This window comes from Gossypium arboreum, chromosome 12 (genome assembly GCF_025698485.1).
Source record: "Gossypium arboreum isolate Shixiya-1 chromosome 12, ASM2569848v2, whole genome shotgun sequence".
NCBI classification, from domain to species: Eukaryota; Viridiplantae; Streptophyta; class Magnoliopsida; order Malvales; family Malvaceae; genus Gossypium; species Gossypium arboreum.
In genome coordinates this window covers 16,168,778-16,192,019 of record NC_069081.1, presented here as the reverse complement: position 1 = coordinate 16,192,019, position 23,242 = coordinate 16,168,778, and the positions used below count along the sequence as shown (strand labels likewise).

The window sequence follows — 23,242 nt, the reverse complement described above, 5'->3', positions numbered from 1 at the left end:
CGATGCACTAGATAAATTTATGCATACACCGCACAACCTCAATTTCGATATTTAGTTAGTAGCTCAATCACTTACCTCGTTCATGCACAATTTATATCAACAACCGAATGTTGCACACATAGTGCTTATTATGTTCGCACACATAGTGCCATAGTAAATCGCACACATAGTGCCATAGTAAATCGCACACATAGTGCATTTGAGATTCCCTCATGCTTCAACCTCCCAATCGGCACACATAGTGCCACATAATTTTGCACACATAGTGCCCTATGTTGTTTTATCATGGTAAAGCAATTTACTTAACTCAAATTGTACATATGGTCATATTAATAAGTAGGAGAATCACTCTGAAAAATATCTATCCAAGGAGTTCTCACAAAAAGTGCTTAAGGACTTACCTTGTGTTGGGTATGACGGTTCCGACCCGGCTACTCGATGTCCTTGGCTTTACCCTTGCTTGATTCCCCTTCTTTAACTTCTCGGGCTTAATAAATAAATTAACTAGTTTAATCATCTTGCTAAACATTTATAATTCAATTACACATGCATATGTATGTTTGTATATTCGGCAACCACTCTTACTAATTACCCATTTAGTCGATTATACACATAATTAAAGGTAACATCACGAATGGGCATACTTATGTATATATATATATATATATATATATATATATATATATACATAACCGAATGTGCACCAAAAATTTGATTCAACATCACCTACATGCTCACTTTGATGGCCGAATATATATATACATGTACGATGTCATCTATAACATCATCTAAACACCTAAATTCTTCTCATGCACACTTGATCGACTTTTTCCCAATCTAGCATAGCTTCACCTCTATTTGTAATATCATATAAATCCACATGTGACTACATTTCTTAAGTTCAACATCTTAATGCCCATTATAGCCACTCCCATAATCTAAATCTAAAAATCGGCAACATCCCCTTTCAACTATGTTAGCCGAATACTCATTCTCTTCTTAGTCCTAAATTTGGCACCTCCAACAAAATGACTTAACAACTTCAACTTTCATGCTAACATAACAAGCAACTTAGCACATCCATATAACTAACATGTTAATAGCATCAAGGTATCAACTAAAATTTTTAAGCTTCTTTGTCAAATCCCAACTCTCCAACAACCCCAAATCCAACCATGGGATAGATGGAATTCAAACTAACAACCAAAAATATACATGAATTTAAAGGAATAACTTCAACATACCTCAACCTAGATACAAGTATGGCGAACTTCTCCAAAGCTTTTCTCTCTTCTTTTACTTGGTTTTTCGGCTAAAGGATAGCAAGGATGAACACACCCTTTTTTTTTGTTCATTTTCTTATTATTAATCTTTATTTCTCCTCTATTTTAATTACTTACCAATATTAAATAATAAACAACATAATCTTGGAAGAATAAAGCCATGCTTGGCCGGCCACTCAACATAATTTGGGCATTTTGACATGCAAACCCAAATTTTCATATTTCAATACTATTTGGTCCTTACTTATCTACCTATCAAAATTTTCTAAGTCTCTCAACTAAATCCTTTCAAGCAAGATTCACATTCCTAAGATAAAAATTAAAACATCAAATTTTTATACAAGTACTACCACACGTATAAGGTATGCAAATAAAATTTTAACTAAATTTTATGACTCAGTTTTGTGGTCTCGAAACCACATTCCGACTAGGGTCAAATTAGGGCTGTCACAGGATATCCCATTCACCGTCAATTCATACAAGTGATCATTTCATATGCGCACTCCCACGAACCTCACATCTTACGGCGGAATTACCAGTCCAGGCTAAATCCCGCGTAATATAAACTCATGGAGTGATGTCGGGATTACTAGTCCAGGCTAAATCCCTTGTAACAACAAGCACTCTTAATGAGCTCAGATCTGAATTACCAGTCCAGGCTAAATTCAAACCCCAATCGGATTACGCGTCCGGGCTAAATCCTTAATGCACACATATTCTTCGGGAGGCTCGATCACTTAAGGAACACCCGTCTGGGCTAGATCCTTTCTATATTTGAGATCACGGATTACCCGTCCGGGCTAAATCCTTACTACAACACATGCAGGATCTCAAGTCATGTAAGCCATGGTTTATCCATCGAATTTCCCTTTTTATTCAACCGAGATTTTTCTCTTTTCATCAAGTATCTCATTATGCATAGTCACTCATGCCATGTACATCCAATTCAACACATTTCCATGTTTATTTAGGCATTAGTCCATAAGATAAACATGGTGTTACATATAATTATAATTTGGCATTTGTTACAATGTATAATCTTCATATCAACTAAATAAATATCCATCACACAATGTTAACACATCAATTTAAGTTCAAGTATGAACAATAATAATATCATTGCATTATCATTGACATATGAACTTACCTCGGTTTCGAGTACGACTATTTATTTCGAGTTTGTGCTTAACCTTGTTCAACCTCGTTCTAAGTGCGAATATTGTTTTCCTTGATCTATAATATCACATTTAGCCTAATAATTAGTCACATTATCCATAGGGGTCCAAAAATCATATTTTTACAAATTTGTATTTTGACTCCTAAACTTTTTCATATTTACACTTTTTCCCCAATGCTCGGAAATTAAACTTCATCCTATTTTCTTATGTTTTATGACATGCTGATAATTTTTCATAACTGTGACAACCCCAATTTCCACTAAATCACCCATTTATGACCAATTTTACAACTTTTACAAAACGGTCCTTTCGGATGTTTTCATCAAAAACCGCTTAGTAAAAGTCGTTTATTAAACACCCAACACTCATTTTCTACCATTAGACATCAAAATGCATGCATATTACTCATGGGTAAATTTTTAAACACAAACCCTAGCTCAAAATAATGGTGGAAATAGCTAGAGCATGTTACCAAAATTTCAAAAATGTAAAGAACTTTAAAAACGGGGCTCGGGATCACTTACAAATGAGCTTGGAAGCTTGAACCAAACCCTAACCATGGCTTTCATGGGGGTTTCGGCTGGTACATGGAGAAGATGACCAAATTTTGGCTATTTTGGCTTTTTAATTCTTTTAATTATTAGTTTACCAAAATGCCCCTAACTTAAAAATATTTTATTACACCCATTTCATATCTATTTTTGTCCAACAATTAACGAGTGGTAAAATTACCATTTACGGACCTCCCATTTAAAATTTCATAACAATTTGACACCTTTAACATGTAGAACTCAACTTTTGCACTTTTTACAATTTAGTCCTTTTGACCAAATTGAGTGCCCAAACGTCGAAATTTTCGAACGAAATTTTCATGAAGTCATTCTGTGAAATCATAGACCATAAAAAATAATAAAAATAAATTTTCTTACGTTGAATTTGTGGTCTCGAAACTACTATTCCGACTAGGCCCTAATCCGAGATGTTACACCTATAACCAGTTTATCGCTTAGAAGGGAAAATCCATTTCAAGGATTGATTCAAGATTGGAGTACACCGTGGCTAAGGCTAAGCTTAAAAATATTTTATTTACCAATTTAATTTATTTGCTTAAATTTATTTTTGAAATTTTGATTCTGTTTTTATTTTATTTTATTACACTTTGTATTTCCTTATTTTATTATCTTTATCAATTTAAACTCCCATTTTTATTTTTTTAGCATTACTACGCACAGCTCATGGGCACGACTGTGACCGTGACAATAAATCTGATCACGGAAAAAGGCCAAATTAGATAGCTAGTCCCTATAGATTCAACCTTACTGCTCTATACTGCTATTACTGATATTTTATTGTAGAAAATTATATTTGGTGGTTTCGATGCCCATCAATGGGCCTTGAAAGACTAAACTTAGGGGCCCAATATGGACTTTGAAGCTAAATTCTAGAATTAATTGATTTGGTTTTTCCTCCATACATATTATGTTAGTGACTTTTTTTATTTTGATTTATATGTCTTGCTAATGAATTATCTTCCTCTGGTAAGGTGTTGACACTGCCAAGAGAAAAAGAAAAGAGTTTGATGTCAAGGCTGAGAGCATAGAGTAAAAAAAAATACAAATTATCTTCTTTTCTTCTCCTTACGTAAAAGACCTATTAGTAAACATTTTGCATAAATTATTATTATTTTATTTATTTAACTTATTATTTTCTTTTTCCTAATATGTTGTTGTTTAATATATTATTACATGTCTTCATGTTTTTCGATTAAATTATGGTTAACAAAAAGGTCAAACTTTTTTTCAAGAAAAGGATTTCAAAAAGTAATAATGATCAATCAGTTCCTCAACCTTCTATTATTAATGAAGAAAAATCAAATATCAGATCTTCCGAAACTCCTAAACGAGATATCAAGTCTTCTCAATCTTAAGTTTTTGAACGCGAGACCGAATTTTCTCAATTTCTTGAATGAAATATCACATTAAAAAGAAGATCGTTCAGATTTATTAAAGTAAAATCCTGAATCCATTTGTGCACAAATCGGACTATTAAAGACATTTCCTAGTCCAAAGATTAACAACACAAGAAATTACATTATGACACAACTTCCACATAGAAAGACGTATATTTTGCTAGGTACCTGTGTCATGGGCCGCAGTTCAAAACCCGTGACCATCACACCAAATGCATCCAATAGAGGTCTATTGTGTAGATGGGGATCATTTGGCCCGTAAGAATTGGCCCGATTTGATAACCTGTTGGAGAAGCCTGTCAGATTGAAGCTTGGTTGGCCCGATAATGAAGATATGACAACTTAGGCTATTTTGGTAACTAATCTTAGAAGATTGATAGAATCATATCTTGCAAAGATTATATTAGATTTGATATGATATATCTTGTAAATCCCATGATTTAAGTGATAGGATGAATTTCGTCTGTCGATGTATTGTAATCTTGACAGTCAGTTTTGGGGGAGCTCAACTATAAATAAAGAGCCTCCCCCTCATTTGTACTCACTCCATTCATTGTTTCATTATTCTTTGTGAATAAGAGAATATTGAGAGCATTTACTCAAACACCTTGTGCATTCTTTCTATTATTCTTTTGTTGTTTCTTTTGGCATAAATCACTTTCGCTGTACAAATTGGTGCCTTGGAAGACTTCTGAAGGAATCCTCACTTGAGTAAAGGCTGACTTAGGAGAGTTTGGACGAATGAATCACCTAAGGCTGCACGGATCGCGAGACTAAAGATCTAGCCCCGTGACACCTGTAGGTTCCTGATAAACTTCCACGTGCTAACATCAATAACAAGATGGTTTAGTTGTAGAACTATTACAGAATTTATTAAGCTCCTTATAGCCTGATTTGACAAAATAAACCCCAGAGGTATTACGAGGCCACTCCAATCTATCCCGCTCATCCGTATTGTAAACAAGAATCTCATGCTCCCTTAGCCACCTTGCAATAGAAGTTAAATTCCAACTCTTATATTCCTAGCACAAGATTTCAACAACTATAATAGGTAAAGGTTCATTTACCTCATCAGGATGTTCCAATTTACCCCCACCTCCGTACAAAAAAAATATGGTGTATCACCGTGGGATAGTAGTTATGTTCCAATTTATGTTCTTATTAACCTAAATAAACATAAACCAATAAAATCATATGGAGAAAAAAAGCCAAATATATCTACTATCAAACGAGACACACAATATTACTATTAATCAAATAAAAAAATTTGAAAAGTTAAATTAAAAAAAAAAAAAGAGATCATTTAGAAAGTTGAAATCCCACACCGTTCCTCGAAAGTCTAAAAAAGGAAAAAGGAAATCATAGTGGAAGGCACAAAGCATGCCCCAATTTTGGGAACCCATAACCTACCAGTAAAGGCCACATATTCTAGGCCCAGAAGAATTTTACATTGACTAAAATACCCTTCCAAGAATGAGAAACAGATTTCAGTCCAGTGTGTTATTTATGGCACAAGTTAGGGGCATTTCTCAAACTTTCATTTTCCCGCCCAAACCTACCAAGACAGTCAATTAGATAATAAATAAAAATAATTAATGTTTAATTTTAGTGCTCCACTCGTGTCGAAATAAATTTCACTCTCATTTACGCTCTGCTCTGCTCCACTCTACTCTGCTCGCTTTTCCTTTTCGACGTTTACGACTTTCGATTCTCTCTGGTATCTCGCTGAGAGTGGAAGCTCTTTCACTGTATTTTGAGTTCTTTGTTATACATTTTGTGCTTTTACTTGTTGGAGTGGCGTTACTTCGCTTTCGACGATTCAAAACCCTAGGCTGGTTTCTGTATTTGGTTGAAACTAAAGCTTTAGTCTCATATGTTTTAATCTCTTAGAATTTGATTATTTCCTTTTTTATATTCATTTTATTGATTTTTTTTTTGTTTTTGGTGTAAGGACATTTAGGGTTTGAAAATGAGGGCTGAGAATGGAAAGGGAAATGGCGTTTCTGCTGAATCACCGACTTCGGTTCTCGAAGATGAGGTTTGTTTGGATATACTTTATCTCTTCTTTTTTGTTCTCGGTAGGGTTTTGGTTCCTTGTGGTTTGAAAGGTTTTAGTGTTTTTTCACTGCTTATGTTTAGTCGTTGAGAAAGTGAAGAAAAATGTAAGCTAAGAAAGTTGAAAGGAAGACAGAAAGTTTCAAATATGATCTTCTATTATGTATTAAAACAAACTTTTAGGTCATTTGTAGGTTTTTGAGGATTGAAAAGTGTTACTTTTTGTTTTTATATAATATTTTTTTATTCTTACAAAAATGTAGGAGAAGTGCAAAGAGGAAATCACTAAGTTGGAGGAGGAATCAGTTCTAGACGCCAAAAATGGAGATACTTCTCTTTTATCAGAGGCTATGGTCGAGGAAGAAGAGAAGCTAAGGGAAGCTCGGTTGAAAGAGGAGATAAAACAAGGGGAGCCTGAAGAGTCAGTGCACTTGAATGATACTCAGTTTACTAGATTGGATGAGCTTTTGACCCAAACCCAGATGTACTCAGAGTTTTTGCTTGAAAAGATGGAGGACATAACATTTGTATTCCGCTCTCACCTTTCTTTTGGGTACAGTTTTACTATTTTAATTGGTCTGGTTTTTTCTGATCATCTGTTATAATATTGGTAGAGTGTACCTAAGCCTGAAGCTGCTCAGACAAAGAGAGGTCGAGGTTCAAAAAGAAGAGCCGCTAACCAGTACAACAATGTATTCTTTCTGCTTTATTTACCCTGTCAACATGGCATGCCTACATATCATATACGTACTATCACAAAATTAGTTGTGTTTATTCTTTCTTCTTCTTCTTCTGTTATTGCTTGGCTTGCTACGTATGCAAAATATTCAGTTCTCCTGTTCCCTCTGTAACAATTTTGGTTTAACTCAATAGTTATTGTATGCCAATAGTTCATTTGAGAACATTGTAAGTATGCAGGTTGTATGTTTCTGATCCACTGGTAACATTGAGATCCTTGTAATTTAAATTGAAACCTTGAGTGGTATTAAGCCACTATTATGTGATTTCCTTTCTTTTTTTTCCAGAGGAAGGTCAAGAGGGCAGTTGCAGCAATGCTTACAAGGTCTAAAGAGGGAGAGACTGAGAACGTTGAAGATAAAAACTTGACTGAGGAGGAAAAAAATGAGAAGGAGCAGGGAGAACTTGTACCATTGTTGACTGGTGGAAAATTGAAGTCTTATCAGCTTAAAGGTGTAAAATGGTTGATCTCCTTATGGCAAAATGGGCTAAATGGGATCCTTGCAGATCAGATGGGTCTTGGAAAGACAATTCAAACGATTGCTTTTCTTGCACATTTGAAAGGAAATGGGATGGATGGGCCTTATTTGATTATTGCTCCTTTGTCGACTCTTTCTAATTGGATGAATGAGATTGCAAGGTAAAATCAGTTGTTATTTTTCATGTATACAAGCATAAAATCAAATTTCATCTTTTAATTATTCTTTCTCCTCTTATTGTTAAATAGGTTTACGCCCTCAATTAATGCCATTATTTATCATGGAACTCAGAAAGAAAGGGATGAGCTTCGTAGGAAGCACATGCCTAAAGTAATTGGCCCCAGTTTTCCAATAGTTGTTACTTCTTATGAGATGGCAATGAGTGATGCAAAGAAATTTTTGAGGCATTATGAGTGGAAATATGTTGTGGTTGATGAGGTTAGTAGTATTTTATCCCAGATTGTCTATAGCCTGGCTAACCCTTCTGGCTTTACTTCTATATATGTGAAAACTTGAAACTTGCGGATGCGCAAATGATCCATTCAAACTGTTATCCTTTTTCTTATAGGGGCACAGATTGAAAAACTTCCAATGCAAATTAGTGAAAGAATTGAAACACTTACGTGCTGGCAATAAGCTCCTCTTAACTGGAACACCTCTGCAGAACAATTTGGCAGAGCTATGGTCATTGTTAAATTTCATTTTGCCTGATATTTTTCAATCTCATGAAGAATTTGAGTCATGGTATGTTGTTTAATCTTTTCTTAGTCAACTCTTGAGTTTAAAATATGGTATGAACTAACACATTAGCTTACTAGTTACATTGTCAAGGTTCCACTTCTAGTAATTGCCCTGTAACATTCATAATCATGGGCTATTCTTCCAGAATTACTCATTTAGCTTACTATATTGATTTCTAATGTTAAACTGAGTGCATATCTTGAAAACCATGGTCCTCTTCTCTAGTTCTTTTGGCCTCTTAGGTCCTTAAAATTTGCTGGCAGGGATGTTATGACGTTCTTTTTTAGGGTTTCTATTCTACTGCTATTTCATTTATGGAATGGTTTAAATGTTTAGGTTTGATTTTTCGGGAAAAAGTAATGGTGAGGTGTCAAAGGAAGAAATGGAAGAGAAACGAAGGGCTCAAGTATGCACCTTTCTGACTGTTTTCCTTCCCCTACCTCTGAAACAACAATTATAAGTTAATTACAATTCTTGGCCCTTTTTTTTACTTGCAGGTGGTAGCTAAACTCCATGCTATATTGCGCCCCTTTCTCCTTCGAAGAATGAAATCTGATGTGGAACAGATGCTCCCTCGTAAAAAAGAGATCATATTATATGCTTCGCTGACTGAGTACCAAAGGAATTTCCAAGATCATTTGCTTAATAAAACTTTGGAATCACATCTACAAGATAGGGGTGACTCAGGTATATTAGATCAGCTTTGAGTTTTGATCTTAGAAGCACCACCACTAACATTTCAATTTGAGGAAAACAAAGAAAAGGCAGAGGAACTAAGAGATCGATATACAGAAATTTTACTACTGTGCTGATCGATAAACACAAAATCTTAATTATAAGCATTCTGCATTATATTCTGTTGCAATTTGTATGATAGTTTACATTGCAATGCTGCAGGGCGTGGTATGAAAGGGAAGCTTAACAATTTGATGATTCAGCTTCGGAAGAATTGCAACCATCCAGATCTCCTAGAAGCTGCCTTTGATGGATCATGTACTTCCCTCGTGAAATTTTTTTAAAGATTGATCTGAAAGAATACTTGGCAGTTTCACTTATCCTGCTCTATTGTTTGTGAAGATTTTTATCCACCTGTAGAGCAGATTGTCGAACAGTGTGGGAAATTTCAATTGCTTGAACGGTTGTTGACTCGGTTATTTGAGCGTAAACACAAGGTATGTTATAAGTCTCTTAGTTTGTATGTTTTCTCGTTGATTTAAGCTAAAAGCTGTCTACTCATTCTCCCTGCCTTTCATCAACAGGTTCTCATCTTTAGCCAGTGGACAAAGGTTCTGGATATAATGGATTACTATTTTAGTGAAAAGGGATTTAATGTTTGTAGGATTGATGGTAGTGTGAAATTAGAAGAAAGGAGAAGACAGGTATGGATGAAGTCATGAGTACTGTATATACATTGTAATTTGTTTTAATTCTTTCAAATCAGCTTAAAATTGAAACCACATCAGAGCAAATATACATGTTTTGCTCAGAAATTAGTTCATCTGTGTAGTATGGTTTTCATAAGAACAAAATATTCACAAATGTCCCCAAAGTAGTCCGTGAGTCTTTTAGTCTTTTTTAATTATGTTCTCTGCCTGTATGTGCTTCATGGGACATGTTGCAGTTTTGGATTTCTTATTAGTTGTATTTATTAACTGGCAACTTTGTATTGTTTTTCTTTTTCCAAATAGATCCAGGAGTTCAATGATGTGAACAGTGACTATAGGATATTTATTCTCAGCACAAGGGCAGGAGGTCTGGGTATCAACCTGACTGCAGCTGATACGTGTATACTTTATGATAGTGATTGGGTATTCAGTTCTTATTTCTCGTGTTTATTTGTTCTGCAATTCCTGAAATGTTAATGCATTTAAAGCCTAATTTGTTATGTTGACTGTCTACTGCAGAACCCACAAATGGATTTGCAAGCCATGGATAGATGTCATCGCATTGGACAAACCAAACCTGTTCATGTTTACAGACTTGCAACAGCACAATCTGTTGAGGTATTCACTGTTTCTCTTTTCCATATTTGGACCTTTTTGGTAAGTTTTTCTACTGTCTATCGAGATTGAGAAAAAACTGAGAGGTGGTTTTTAACAGTGCCGCATTTTGAAAAGAGCTTATAGTAAGTTGAAGTTAGAACATGTGGTGATTGGGAAAGGGCAGTTCCACCAAGAACGGAAGCAGAGTAATGATCTTGTTGAGGTTTGATTTATCATCCATCCATTTCTCTCACTACCTGCTCTTGGATCTTTCACCAATGCCATTATCCTTGTGAAAGATTATCATGTTAGATGCAGACTGATTTTCTGAGAAACCTTTCAGGAAGATCTACTTGCACTACTCCGGGATGAAGAAACTGCTGAGGACAAGATGATTCAGACAGATATCAGTGATGAGGATCTTGAGAGGATTCTTGATCGCAGCGACCTTATTGCTGATACTAGTGATAAAGAGAAGACCCAGGCTAGTGCTGATGCAGTTCCCCTCAAAGGCCCTGGTTGGGAGGTTGTGCTACCTACTGGTACTGGAGGCATGCTCTCAACGCTGAATAGTTAAATGGTGCATTGACTACCTCTTTTGATTTTTTGTGGTCGAGCTGAAATATAGCTCTAAAGAAATGCTCTCTTTTTCATTGAACCATGGATTATATGAATGCCCGAGGGAGCTGATTTTGTAAATGCCCGCGGTAGACTTACAAAGTAGAGTTAGGTAGCATCGGTTATTGATTAACTAGTTGTTTAACAACCTATAACTTTAAGCAAATTGTCATTTTGAGGTGAATTTCAATTTATGGATTTATGAATCAATGAAATCTGTTGCGATCTGTCTTATTTTTAAAAAAAAGAATGAAATTAAAGGCTGATTAATATATTTTGCTAATAATAATAATAAAAGAAATATTGCGGGTTTATACCAATGGAGAAAAATATTGAATCCGGGTCGATTTTTGTACCCAAATCAAATGCTGTGGTAACTCTCCGCACCAAAATCAGCGAAAATTCACACGTAAACCCAAAACTTGCATGCAGACTTGGGTACCTCATCTATGCGATCAGTTGTAATTATCATACATAATTAATCACAACGAAAGTCTCCAAAACCATCTGTAAAGCAGGAAAAATAAACCCAAACAGAGCTTATTTGTTTCTTTTGGGAGAGAAGCAAGGAGTGTTTGGTTACAGAGGTCGGAGAAGAAATATCTCCGATTTCGAGAAATGATAACTCGTTCTAAGCTCGTTGATCAACTCAGAGGTTACCAGATCAGGTCCCAAAACAAATGCCCTGCTCTTATCCTCTTCTCTCCCAAACCCCATATCACTTCTTGGTACGATTTATTTTTTCTTTTCCTTTTCCTATTTAGTTTAATATTTTACTTCTAAATTTCGCATTTTTTTTATCTGCATGTTTCTATGTATGATTTGCTTATTTGTTCGGTTTGTAATCAGAAATATAAAATATATTTCAATTTTTTTTCTCTATAAAAGAGTAATTTCACATATAATAAAAACCGAATGGATTTGAAATTTGGTATTATTCCAACTTCCATGATCATATTGCTGGTAGTATTGACAATTATTAAATCGATCGAAGTGAGGATCTCCACGTTTAGCTTCTAAGAAGGATAATTGATGGTTGCCCTATTCAGCAATCGGGTCATGCAAGTACTTAAGCTTGTGGAACATTGTGGTTTCGGTGATGTTCTTTAAATGCATTGGTGTAGCTTGTAGCTTTGCAAAAAATTATTGATTCTTGTTTAAAATTCTATTGTTTATCCCAGGGTTAGCATTTGAAGTGGAATTTATCTTTGTTGAAGTGAGGGCATATTTGATTCACTACTGAAATTGTAATACTTGAGTCTAAAGCAACCGAAGGATGAATTTTATGTTCGTCACATTTAATTTCTCTTTTGAAAGAGGCTTACATTTTTGATGAGTTGGTTGTTCTCCAGCTAGGGTGACTTGAAATTTCCTCAAAACACTTCAAATGAGGTAGATTTGTACTTGTGGTGTCTAGCCATTTAGCAGCCAACTTTTGACACCATGAATATAACACGAGTGTTTTTTTGTGATGTTATAAGGAAGTCACTGCACATATTTTTTCTTCAGGCTTTTGATTATTGCTATTAGAAAGTCATTGTTATGCCAATGTCCATCAATGGATTCCATGCAATTGAACAAAGAGTATTAGGTCATTCCTAATTGTCATTCTTTTAGCTCCATAAGTTTTTGAGTTACAACAGCAAGGTCAATGAAAGATGCTTAGTCACAATGGTCTAACTCTACTTTTTATCTGACGGTGATCTGATTATGGATTTAGTTAATCTTTGAATCCCATTTTTTATTGTATGAAATTATCTAGCTTGCTTACTAGTGAAAGACGTAATACTCATTTTAGGGGTAAACAAGCTATGATGACCCACATTTGGTCCCATACTTGGGTTTACTACTTATACTGCTGTTGAATTGAAATGGGATGTACTAGGACCAAATTGCAGTAATTAACTGCTTTAGGTGCAAGATAACTAAGTGCAATATCCTGATGCAGATAGCACGCACCATGTCATCTTGCTTTAAGAAGCCCTTGAATAGCGTAACTATTGTCCACTCACCCGACAGTCTGCTTTTAATTAAAATTTGATTGAAGCTTTTTGGTGATCTTTGACTATTACTACTAAAACTGGAGTTATATCATATAATACTACACTTATAACAAGCATAGTGCCAGTCAGAGATTATAATTCCTACTGAGTACAATTTTCTTTTTTGGACATATCATGTCTTACATTGGTTTTCTATGTTGTTGATGAGAATCCGTTGACTTGATGCAGGACTGATGTAGGTGTGGCTACTTTTTGGGCCATTGCATTGATTATGCTAATGTTATTATCGTTTTTATCCCTTTATTTTAGGCACTACTGGCTATCCATTATGGCTATATGGCTTGGTATTTTGCTTCCCATACGTTTGAGAAGTTGTCGACAGGCACTGGTGAAGAAAAGTAAAAGGAAATTTCTATTACCTTTGTCAATGTGAAGCCATTTCTGGAACTCTTAAGTAGGGAAATTTATATTTGGTCAGTACTTTCCATTTTTCTCTTGATAAAACCATACACGCAAATCCCGATAGAAGAAGAAATGAATTGTTTGTTGTGAATGGTGAATGTGGAGGCTACGTGGCTGCTGTCTCCACCCAAAAGGTCCGTCATGGCTGGGAAATGCACCAGCGCCTGTCTCTCTTTGTTTCTCCTACGTGGAACCGTTTGGATCATGGATCAATGCTTATCCCCCACGCAACTTGGTTTAAACTTTCCTTTTTCATCAATTAATATCTAATATAATTACCATCACTATAAGATTGATGAAAGTTAACATATGCATACAAAAAAGAATAATGGACCGACGCTAAACCTGCAAAACATCAGCTTTCCACCCTTGACCTTTTGCCTTATTAGTCAAACAACAAAAAACAGCCTCGGCTTTCGGTACTAAATACCATTCAACTTATTCCTAATAATCTTTGATAAATCAAATAATTCATAAGAAAATGATTGGCATTTTAGATGAAGTGTTTTCTTTTATTTTTTTTTTCAAAATCGAGATTACTTTATTCATACATCTAAACTTATTTTGGCATTTCAGTGTCATCTTTTATATTCATTTAAATAATTGCATTTTTACATATTTATATAATAGGTATAAATTATGTTTTAGAATTTTTTTAAATGTAAACCATTATTTTATAATAAATTCTAAAATTATTAAAATAAAATAATTGTTAGAAGGAAAATTTTATTTTAAATTTATATAAAATTTTAAAATTAACTCTCATGGCATATTTATATATTTTAAAATACAACTAATTTACTTAATTATCATTTCAAAAGATCTAATAATATTCATTTTAGTGTAGACATTTGATTTTGTTTGAAAACCCACTTTTAATTTTCTAACAGCAACAATTATGCTAAATTAAGTGTTTAGATTCACATTTTTAAAAATCATATATATTTTTAACATTAATCCTAAAGCATCTGCAAAATGTTGTTTTTATTATTCGTTTGCTAATTAATTTAATTTGAGAAATGATTTCTAATAACATTCTTAAATTAAAGTTTTTGCAGTCCATGAAGAGCACCCGTAATTGATACCGACTTGCATAGAAGGAATAATTTATCAACATAAAATGTTTCATCGTGAATGGTTTAACATCATAAAATTAGGGTGCGAATATTATTTCATCTCATAGCTTGTATATATTAAATTTTATAATTTTATAATATTAATTTTTGTTTAATTTTAATAGATTTCTTCAAAAATATTAATTAATTAAAAACATAATATAATTACAAAATATTCAATTTTAAAAATAATACAAAAAATTATCATAATTTAAATATTAATATTAATACATTAAAATTTAAATAATATTATTAATAATTTCTTATTGGTTATTTATTATATATATTGTTAAATTAATTTGTTTTAACGTTAAAATTGTCAATATTTGATTTATTTTAATTTTATATTTTCTTTGCTCTATTTAATTAAGGAATGTAATTAAATCTTATTATATTATAAAAGAAATATAAATTTAATCTGATAAATATTATTAATATGTGACTTTTTTTAACTATATTCTGAGCTTAACAATTTGATATTCATTAATTTTAATATTATAACATTAAAGGTTAATTCAATAAGTAAAATCTTAAAATAATGAGATAATTTATTTAAAATTAACTTTATATTTAACATATATAAAATTATAAAGAAAAGAATTAAACAAAAGGCATAAATAACATAGAAAAATTAGAAGGCATGAAGCAAAAGAGTAATTTATCCAAATTGTAAATAAGTGCTTCAAATGGAGAATGTTATGTGTCAAAAATAGTTAATGTGAGCATGACTTTTTTTTATAACCTTATACTGTTATAGTATAAAATTTATTTAAATTTAATTATAAGAACATATGATTTTTCTATAATTAGTGGGAAAAAATAAAATTACTTTAGATCAAACTTAATTTATTATATTGCTACTAAATTAAAAACTGTTGAGATAAAAATATATAAATTTGATATAAAATTTGGCATATTTCAAAAATTAAAATGTTCCCTCCCCAATAAAAATTGGTTTCATAGTTTGACTCTGGATCTCGTGATACTTTTACTTTTCATAGATATATTGTTTTGTTTTGTTTTTAAATAATTTTTATATATAATATTATATAAATATATTTTAATTACATTTGTATAAATATATTTATACGTTAATATAAAATTTAAGATTACTAAAAGAATTCAATAATTTAATTAAATAATTAAAATTTATTTTTAAATATAATTATAATAAAACAAAAACGATTAAGATAAAAATACATTAAAACTAATTATAATTCCTCAAAAAAATTCATAGAATGCAAAAGAAATGTCATTACGGTAGTTATCTTGAAAAACAAAGGGTAAGTGTAACGGCATACTGCGTCAAATGAGCTATTATCCCCTTTCCAACTACGCCGCCATCATTTTTGCTCTCTTCCCTCCTCCAGGCAGTAACTATTCTCAGCAAATATATATATACATAAACAAAATTAACCACACGCCTTCCAATATCCACAACTCGCAAAAGGGAAAAAAGCATCCAACAAAGTAGGCGGAGATGTGGCGCTGCGTTTCTCGTAGCCTTCGAGCTCCATATTCCAACAGATCAGTTGCCGCTAACTCTCTTAGATCTAACATTTCCAGTTTCTTCTCCACTTATGCTGTATGCTTCTTTCTTTTCTAGGGTTTTTGAGCTCTTTGTTCCGCTTTTAATTTCTGTTTCTTTTCTGCTTTCAAAATCAATTCCTGCTTTGTTTTTATATTCTCGTTTTCCCAACGATTGCTGGGTTTTTTTCGGGTAGATTCTGATTAGTTTTACCTATATGTAATTTGAATCGTTTTAGTGTTTGTACTGTTTGGCTGCTGAGAAAGTTGTCCAAGGAAAAGAATCCATAGAATCTACGCATTATTTTCTTAAATCATCTTTAATTTTAGCTCGATTCAGTTGACTTCCCTAATATACAGTAGAAACAAATACCATCTGGAACTTGATCTTAGTTAACATCTTTTTCTAATGGGATAAGTTCCGTTTTCTGCCCATGTTGATTACTTTAGCTGATGTTATGTAAAATGCATATATTTTCGATTTTTTGCTAAGTATTATCTTTTTCTTTCTTCTGATTGGTTGGGAATGTTTTATAGAATTTATATATTTATTAAAAGAAAAAAAAAACTGAACCAGAAGTATTTTGGTGATGGACATTTGCGATCATTGCAGGGGTCCCCTTATACAATAGTGGATCATACGTATGATGCAGTTGTGGTTGGTGCTGGTGGTGCGGGGCTGAGAGCAGCTATTGGTCTTTCAGAGCATGGATTTAATACTGCTTGCATAACTAAGCTTTTCCCAACTCGTTCACATACTGTTGCGGCTCAGGTTTTTAGACTATATGGTGTTCATGATTATGAGTTATGCTGTTTCTATTATTCAGGGCATGCTTGTGTTACAGTGGCTATAGATAAATGGGATTCATCATTCTTGATTTTATGGGCATATTGGTTCTACAGTTTAGTGGTTTCTGTACATAGTACTTGTCTCTTTGCTATTGTTCCCTTTCTTATCACAGATGTCTGTGTTGCACAATAACTGATGTTCTCCTTGTCCAACTAAGACTGAACAAACATGTTCAAAAGAAAAAAAAGAAGAAGAAGAAGAAGAAGAAGAAGAGAGACTGCACAAACGTGAAGTTCACCAAAATAATTTTTACTACCTCAAATATGAATTTTTTAAGACTTCTTCAAATATCATAAATTGCCACTCTTACACTTTCCATATTATGATCCATTTGTGTCTTTTGCATTTTTCTTGAATATAGTGTCTTTTGCACTTTGAAGTGTAATACATGGGTATTTAAATTTCTCTTGTCCAACTAAGACTGAACAAACATGAATTATACCAAAAGCATTTTTATTATCATAACCATGATTTTCCTTTTAAAGTTCTTCAAATACTATAAATTGCCACTCCTAAACTTTTTATTATTATGATCTATTTGTTTCTTTTGCATTTTAAAGTGCAATACATGTTTATGTAAATTTCTTATATTGATGTGTTTTATAAGATATAATGCACTTCTACAATTTTTTTTTTAAGTATTTCGTTTTCATTTTAAAAGTGGATCATTCTGATAAAACGGATCCATTGTTTATTTACATGTCTAAAGCACAGTCTGTAGAAAGGTTTTGTTAGTGATGCTGTTTGTTTTCCATTCCATTGAAAGATTATTGTCTCATTTATCTGTCTGGACTTTTCTGTTTAGGGTGGCATAAATGCTGCTTTGGGAAATATGACTGAAGATGACTGGCGATGGCACATGTATGACACAGTTAAAGGAAGTGATTGGTTAGGTATATGATTTGTTTGAACTTGTATCTCTTGTGGTTTTAGTTGTTACATGGAATTAAGCTTATGCTTCTACTTGATCTTTGGCTCTGTAAGAATAGTTTATTTTTTTATCAGCTTTCTCTTTTCTACGAAAAGTACATGTTCCCCCTTAAGTACACTTCAGTCTTGCCTGAAGTAGTTTATTATATTTCCTTGCATTCTTTGAAGTGGTTTCCACATTTGTTGACTCCTACCCCCCCCCTTTGAACTCTATTCAAAATACTGATATTAGTTGATTGTGCCAAAGTAATTTGGCTGAAGCTAAAGGCAGAAGAACCATGCTTGGCATGCATTTTTATGTTGCAGTAAACTACCTATTTTACTTGTATGTCTGTAGTGCTGTGACTACCTTTTTAACAATCTGTTTCCTTGTTATAACAAAAAGAGGGTGTATGATTGTAGGTGATCAGGATGCAATTCAATATATGTGCAGGGAGGCACCAAAAGCCGTGATTGAACTCGAGAATTATGGGCTGCCTTTTTCTCGAACTGAAGATGGGAAAATATATCAGAGAGCATTTGGTGGTCAAAGCCTTGACTTTGGAAAAGGTATAAGTACATAAATTTGATTGTTGTGCTTGGTGATAGAATTCTGATTTTAGCTCGGCATTTTCTATCTTGACCAGGTGGACAGGCTTATCGTTGTGCATGTGCTGCTGATCGAACAGGGCATGCTCTACTACACACTCTCTATGGCCAAGCTATGAAACATAATACCCAATTCTTTGTGGAATATTTTGCTTTGGATCTATTGATGAACAGCAATGGTAGGTTCATGTAGGGAATTTAAGTCCTCATCAATGTAAATCATATTACTTTCATTTGCATCCCTTGTTATTGTTTAGCTGTCCATAATTTTTAGCTTTATTTGTTCTCTTAATTTTGATGAGCATGTCACCTTCTCCATTTTCTGTTTTACCCTTGTTTGTAGTGTAACATGGATAACTTTGATTATTTATGATTTGTGCAGGAAGCTGCCAGGGAGTGATAGCTTTAAACATGGAGGACGGAACACTACATCGCTTCCAGGCTTCTTCAACAATTCTGGCCACTGGGGTATATGTGCATTCATGATCTATTTTTTATTTTTTCAAAATGAATGATCAAAATGAATTGAAGGACCTTTGTGTGTGTTGTCTGTTTCTTTCAGGGATATGGTAGAGCCTACTTTTCTGCAACTTCAGCTCACACATGCACTGGTGATGGCAATGCTATGGTTGCACGTGCTGGGCTTCCCCTCCAGGTTTCTTTTCTGTGTTGCTGCAACCTTTTTCTTATTTCTTAATCTTCTATCTCTTTACCTTTGTTTTTATCCAATTTTATTTATGCTTCCTACAGGATTTGGAGTTTGTGCAGTTCCATCCAACTGGAATCTATGGGGCTGGGTGCCTCATTACTGAAGGTTTGTGCGTATTCAACTTCTTACTGAGAGCAGCAATTATGGTTGATTTTTGGGTTACATCATATAGATATTTATTATACCTTTCCTTTTTTAATTTAGTTTTACTGCACCACTTAATTGGTTGAAGTTGAGTGGGTTCTTTTCTAATTTGCATCTACAATTTGCAGGGTCTCGTGGTGAAGGTGGCATCCTTAGAAATAGTGAAGGTGAACGCTTTATGGAACGGTATGCTCCTACAGCCAAGGATCTTGCTTCAAGGGATGTTGTTTCGAGATCTATGACCATGGAAATCAGGGAAGGTCGTGGTGTAGGTATGATTATCTTATTATTACTGACATTTCTATTTTCCAGCATCCAGTGTTATCTGTGTTTTTGTTCCTTTAGGCGGGGTTGCCAGATGTGCAGTGAGGTATAGCAGTATGGTGCCTGTGGTTTAGAGTAGATATCTGGTTTCTTTTTTTTTTTTTTCTCTTGTTCGTTTCATATGATTGTTTAGACCTTGTTCTATGAAGGTTTAGATGTTCTTTTTGCACCCGTTCTTGTAGGTGCCCATTGTAAGAAATATAGGTTTGTTTCTAGGTTGTGTGATGCAGACAGTTACTAGTTACATGCAAGATTATTTGAACTTGAGTTATTAACTGTGATACTTATATCCAATAGGACCTTTGAAGGATCATATCTATCTCCACTTGAATCACTTGCCTCCAGAGGTGCTTAAGGAGAGGCTTCCAGGTATCTCTGAGACTGCTGCCATTTTTGCTGGTGTGGATGTTACAAAGGAGCCCATCCCAGTCTTGCCTACTGTACATTATAACATGGGTGGAATTCCAACAAATCATCATGGAGAGGTGTGAATGTTCAATGCACATGATGTTGATATACTAGGATGTAATTCTAGAAGTTTACTGGAACTTAATTGTGTTATTCATTTTAGATACACACAACAATTGTGTTATTTTAGATATAAACAAAACAAAAGCATGTTGATATATGTCTGTATGATCTTTTAACTATTAAACGTATTTAAAATATGAATGACGTGTAATACTATCTGAAAATGAAAAATGCAACAATCAGGTTCTTAAAAAATTTTGTGTATATCTTTTGCTATTTTTCAGGCTCATTTAACATAAATAATTTTGCTTTGCTTTGCAGGTAGTTACTATCAGAGGCAGTGATCCAGATTCTGTGGTTCCTGGACTGATGGCTGCTGGAGAGGCAGCCTGTGCATCAGTTCATGGTGCTAATAGGTTGGGTGCAAATTCCCTTCTTGACATTGTCGTCTTTGGTCGGGCTTGTGCAAACCGAGTTGCAGAGATCCAAAGGCCAGGCAAGCTGTGTTGCAATCCTTAACACATAAATAGCTTTGCCATTTATGCCTGAATGTTGATTCATTTACTAGTTATTTTCAGGGCAGAAGCAGAAACCTTTGGAAAAGGATGCTGGTGAGAGAACAATTGCATGGTTGGACAAAATAAGAAATTCTAATGGTTCTCTTCCAACTTCAAACATTCGATTAAATATGCAACGAGTAATGCAAAACAATGCTGCTGTTTTCCGCACACAGGAAACACTAGAGGAAGGTGTGCCATTTGCCCCTTTCATTTTCTCCGTCTTGTGTCCTCTTCTTGCCTTTTGGTCTTCTGTTTGTTCTTTTTGCAGGCAAATTTAGTTTAGCTTTATGTTGCTCGTGAGGTTCCTACTCACTGGAACCAGTATACCTTTTAATATTTAGTTGACACTTGGGAAATCCTATTTTTTTCTTTGGACTTTTTGTAGGTTGTCAGTTAATTGATAAGACATGGGAAAGCTTCCATGATGTTAAGTTGAAGGATCGCAGTTTAATATGGTAAGATTGTGGGGACTTAAGATGTTGGTGACCTAATAATTCTTTCAGTTTCAGTTTGTTTCATAAACTTCACTTTTAAAATGTTTTGCAGGAACTCTGATTTGATAGAATCTATCGAGTTGGAAAATCTTTTGATAAATGCCTGTATCACCATGCACTCCGCTGAAGCTAGGAAAGAGAGCAGAGGAGCACATGCTCGTGAAGATTTTACGGTTAGTTTTTTTTACCTTTCTTTAGTTTGGTTTTGTCCTCTTTGCTTAGTTTTGGTACAATAAGGTTTCCTTTTGCTGTTACTTGGCAGAAAAGAGATGATGAGAACTGGATGAAACACACATTGGGGTATGATCTCTTTCCCCTGGAAGAATACAATGTGAACATGTAGATTGGTTTATGTCGTGCTGTTTTTTTGGGGGGGTGGGGTGTTCAGTATTAATTGACAGGTGCACTTGAGTTGAGAACAGCTTCCTGTTATTGAGAAACCTAGTGATATCCATATTTATAGTTTTATAATGTTTGGGCTTTTAGGCTATTGAGTTCTATTTAAAATATGTATCTTAGTCACTTAAAAGAAAAAAGGGGGGGGGGGGGTTCGGAATTTATTGACAGGTGTATTTGAATTAAGAACAGCTTTCTGTTATTAACAATCTAGTATAATCCGTACTTCTAGTTTTATAACATTTGGACTTTTAAGCTATTTAGTTTTATTTAGAATATGAACCTTAGTCACTTAAAAGAAAAAGGTAGTTTAGGCGAGGCATTTCTGTATCAATGCTTGCTGTAGAATGTTTCTTGCAGTGAAGACCATAAAGTTTAGGGCTCTCCATGGTATTTATGTTCATTGTAGAGAGTTAGTAACATGCATCTGATATGATCAAAACTAGAATTTTATTATTGGTATTGGCAGAGTGAATAGAAGAACAATTACTCTTGCTACCGATAATCATTTATTCTATGTTATCAGTGATTTTCTAGACTGTACGAAGAATGCAAATCACTAAATTGCAGCATTATTCTATTGTTCACTATTTTTACATTGATTTGCAGTTTTTGGGAGAATGAGAAGGTGAGACTGGATTACCGGCCAGTTCACATGAACACATTAGATGATGAAGTTGAGTCATTCCCACCTAAAGCTCGTGTCTATTAAAACTCGTGCTGTAATGCAAATGGGTTATGATGATCCGACAATTCAGCCCGGCATAAGTTATGGAGAACAAAGATGCAATAAAATTACTTGTAAGCATATCATTTTGGCAATATTCTTGTGCCATTCATCAATCTTGGAACTTTTGTGGTTGAAAGCATCAATAAGTTCGAATGTGAATCAGAATTTTGTATTTGTTTGGTCAGCAATAAGCTTATGGTTGCTGAATTAGACAATCCATTTATACTCAGTGACCTCTTTTTACTTCAAACTTCAGCTCTAACATATGGACTGACAACACCCATTTCTAAGTTCAATCCCTCTAGCTAAACACCTCCCACTTCAGGAAGAAAGATTCCTGGGATGTGGCCCCATTCATATGCCCTTGGGCTATATATTGTGTGATTTGTCACTCATTGATTTAAGGTACGAGATTAAAGAGAAGTTTCTTCCATCTTAAAACAACATAAATTGATTAGTTATTTCGGATTTTTCTAGAATATTGTACTCTTTAAAAAAAAGGAAAAAAATGGTAACAAGCGGTACTACTTGTACACAAAAAAGGAACTATCATTACAGGGGAAGGAGCTTCAAAAGCATCTGCTACGGAAAGCCACCAAATTGTTCGGACAACTTATCATAGCATATTTAGCAGAGTATGAGGTAGAAGGCAATCAGATAGAAAACTCAATGCTAAACCATCCCTGCTATTTATCGGCCCAATGATGAAGTGATCCTGCACTATCATAACAGCATTGTTGTTTTGGATGCTACACCGTAAGCCTTCTTTACGTGGATTGGTATCCTGGTTCACTGCTTGGCCACATGTGCAATATTATGGTCATCAAACTCTCTAAACCCCATGCCGCCCACATTCAAATACTGAGGCGAATCCAGCTCATCCAACGGATGCTTTT

General features: G+C 34.1%; 3 protein-coding genes across 7 annotated transcripts; all 3 read left to right on the top strand.

Moving 5' to 3' along the window:
• The first annotated feature begins 6,011 nt into the window (after positions 1-6,011).
• Positions 6,012-11,258, top strand: LOC108476499 (ATP-dependent DNA helicase DDM1). 5 transcript variants are annotated; one of them, XM_017778711.2, is made up of 16 exons: positions 6,012-6,147; positions 6,391-6,468; positions 6,749-7,012; positions 7,100-7,177; positions 7,511-7,863; positions 7,951-8,140; positions 8,271-8,446; positions 8,780-8,849; positions 8,941-9,130; positions 9,341-9,436; positions 9,521-9,615; positions 9,703-9,822; positions 10,132-10,251; positions 10,348-10,446; positions 10,544-10,648; positions 10,769-11,258. In XM_017778711.2, exons 2-16 carry the CDS (start codon positions 6,400-6,402, stop codon positions 11,000-11,002), a joined length of 2,259 nt encoding a protein of 752 aa, XP_017634200.1. In that variant the 5' UTR covers positions 6,012-6,147; positions 6,391-6,399; the 3' UTR covers positions 11,003-11,258. The 5 variants fall into 5 exon arrangements, with proteins under 5 accessions (XP_017634200.1, XP_017634198.1, XP_017634199.1 ...); XM_017778709.2 differs by having other exon boundaries at positions 6,382-6,468; XM_017778710.2 differs by having other exon boundaries at positions 6,016-6,278.
• Positions 11,259-11,389: 131 nt separating this feature from the next.
• LOC128285642 (uncharacterized) lies at positions 11,390-13,523 on the top strand. The gene is made up of 2 exons (XM_053023494.1): positions 11,390-11,723; positions 13,275-13,523. Exons 1-2 carry the CDS (start codon positions 11,662-11,664, stop codon positions 13,477-13,479), a joined length of 267 nt encoding a protein of 88 aa, XP_052879454.1. The 5' UTR covers positions 11,390-11,661; the 3' UTR covers positions 13,480-13,523.
• A 2,349-nt stretch (positions 13,524-15,872) lies between these two features.
• On the top strand, positions 15,873-22,596 carry LOC108479251 (succinate dehydrogenase [ubiquinone] flavoprotein subunit, mitochondrial). The gene is made up of 16 exons (XM_017781728.2): positions 15,873-16,208; positions 16,764-16,922; positions 17,806-17,893; positions 18,333-18,479; positions 18,557-18,697; positions 18,901-18,986; positions 19,081-19,173; positions 19,269-19,332; positions 19,500-19,643; positions 19,993-20,180; positions 20,488-20,662; positions 20,745-20,915; positions 21,112-21,181; positions 21,273-21,393; positions 21,483-21,520; positions 22,226-22,596. The coding sequence occupies exons 1-16, from the start codon at positions 16,104-16,106 to the stop codon at positions 22,326-22,328; spliced, it is 1,893 nt and encodes a 630-aa protein (XP_017637217.1). The 5' UTR covers positions 15,873-16,103; the 3' UTR covers positions 22,329-22,596.
• Positions 22,597-23,242: the final 646 nt, after the last annotated feature.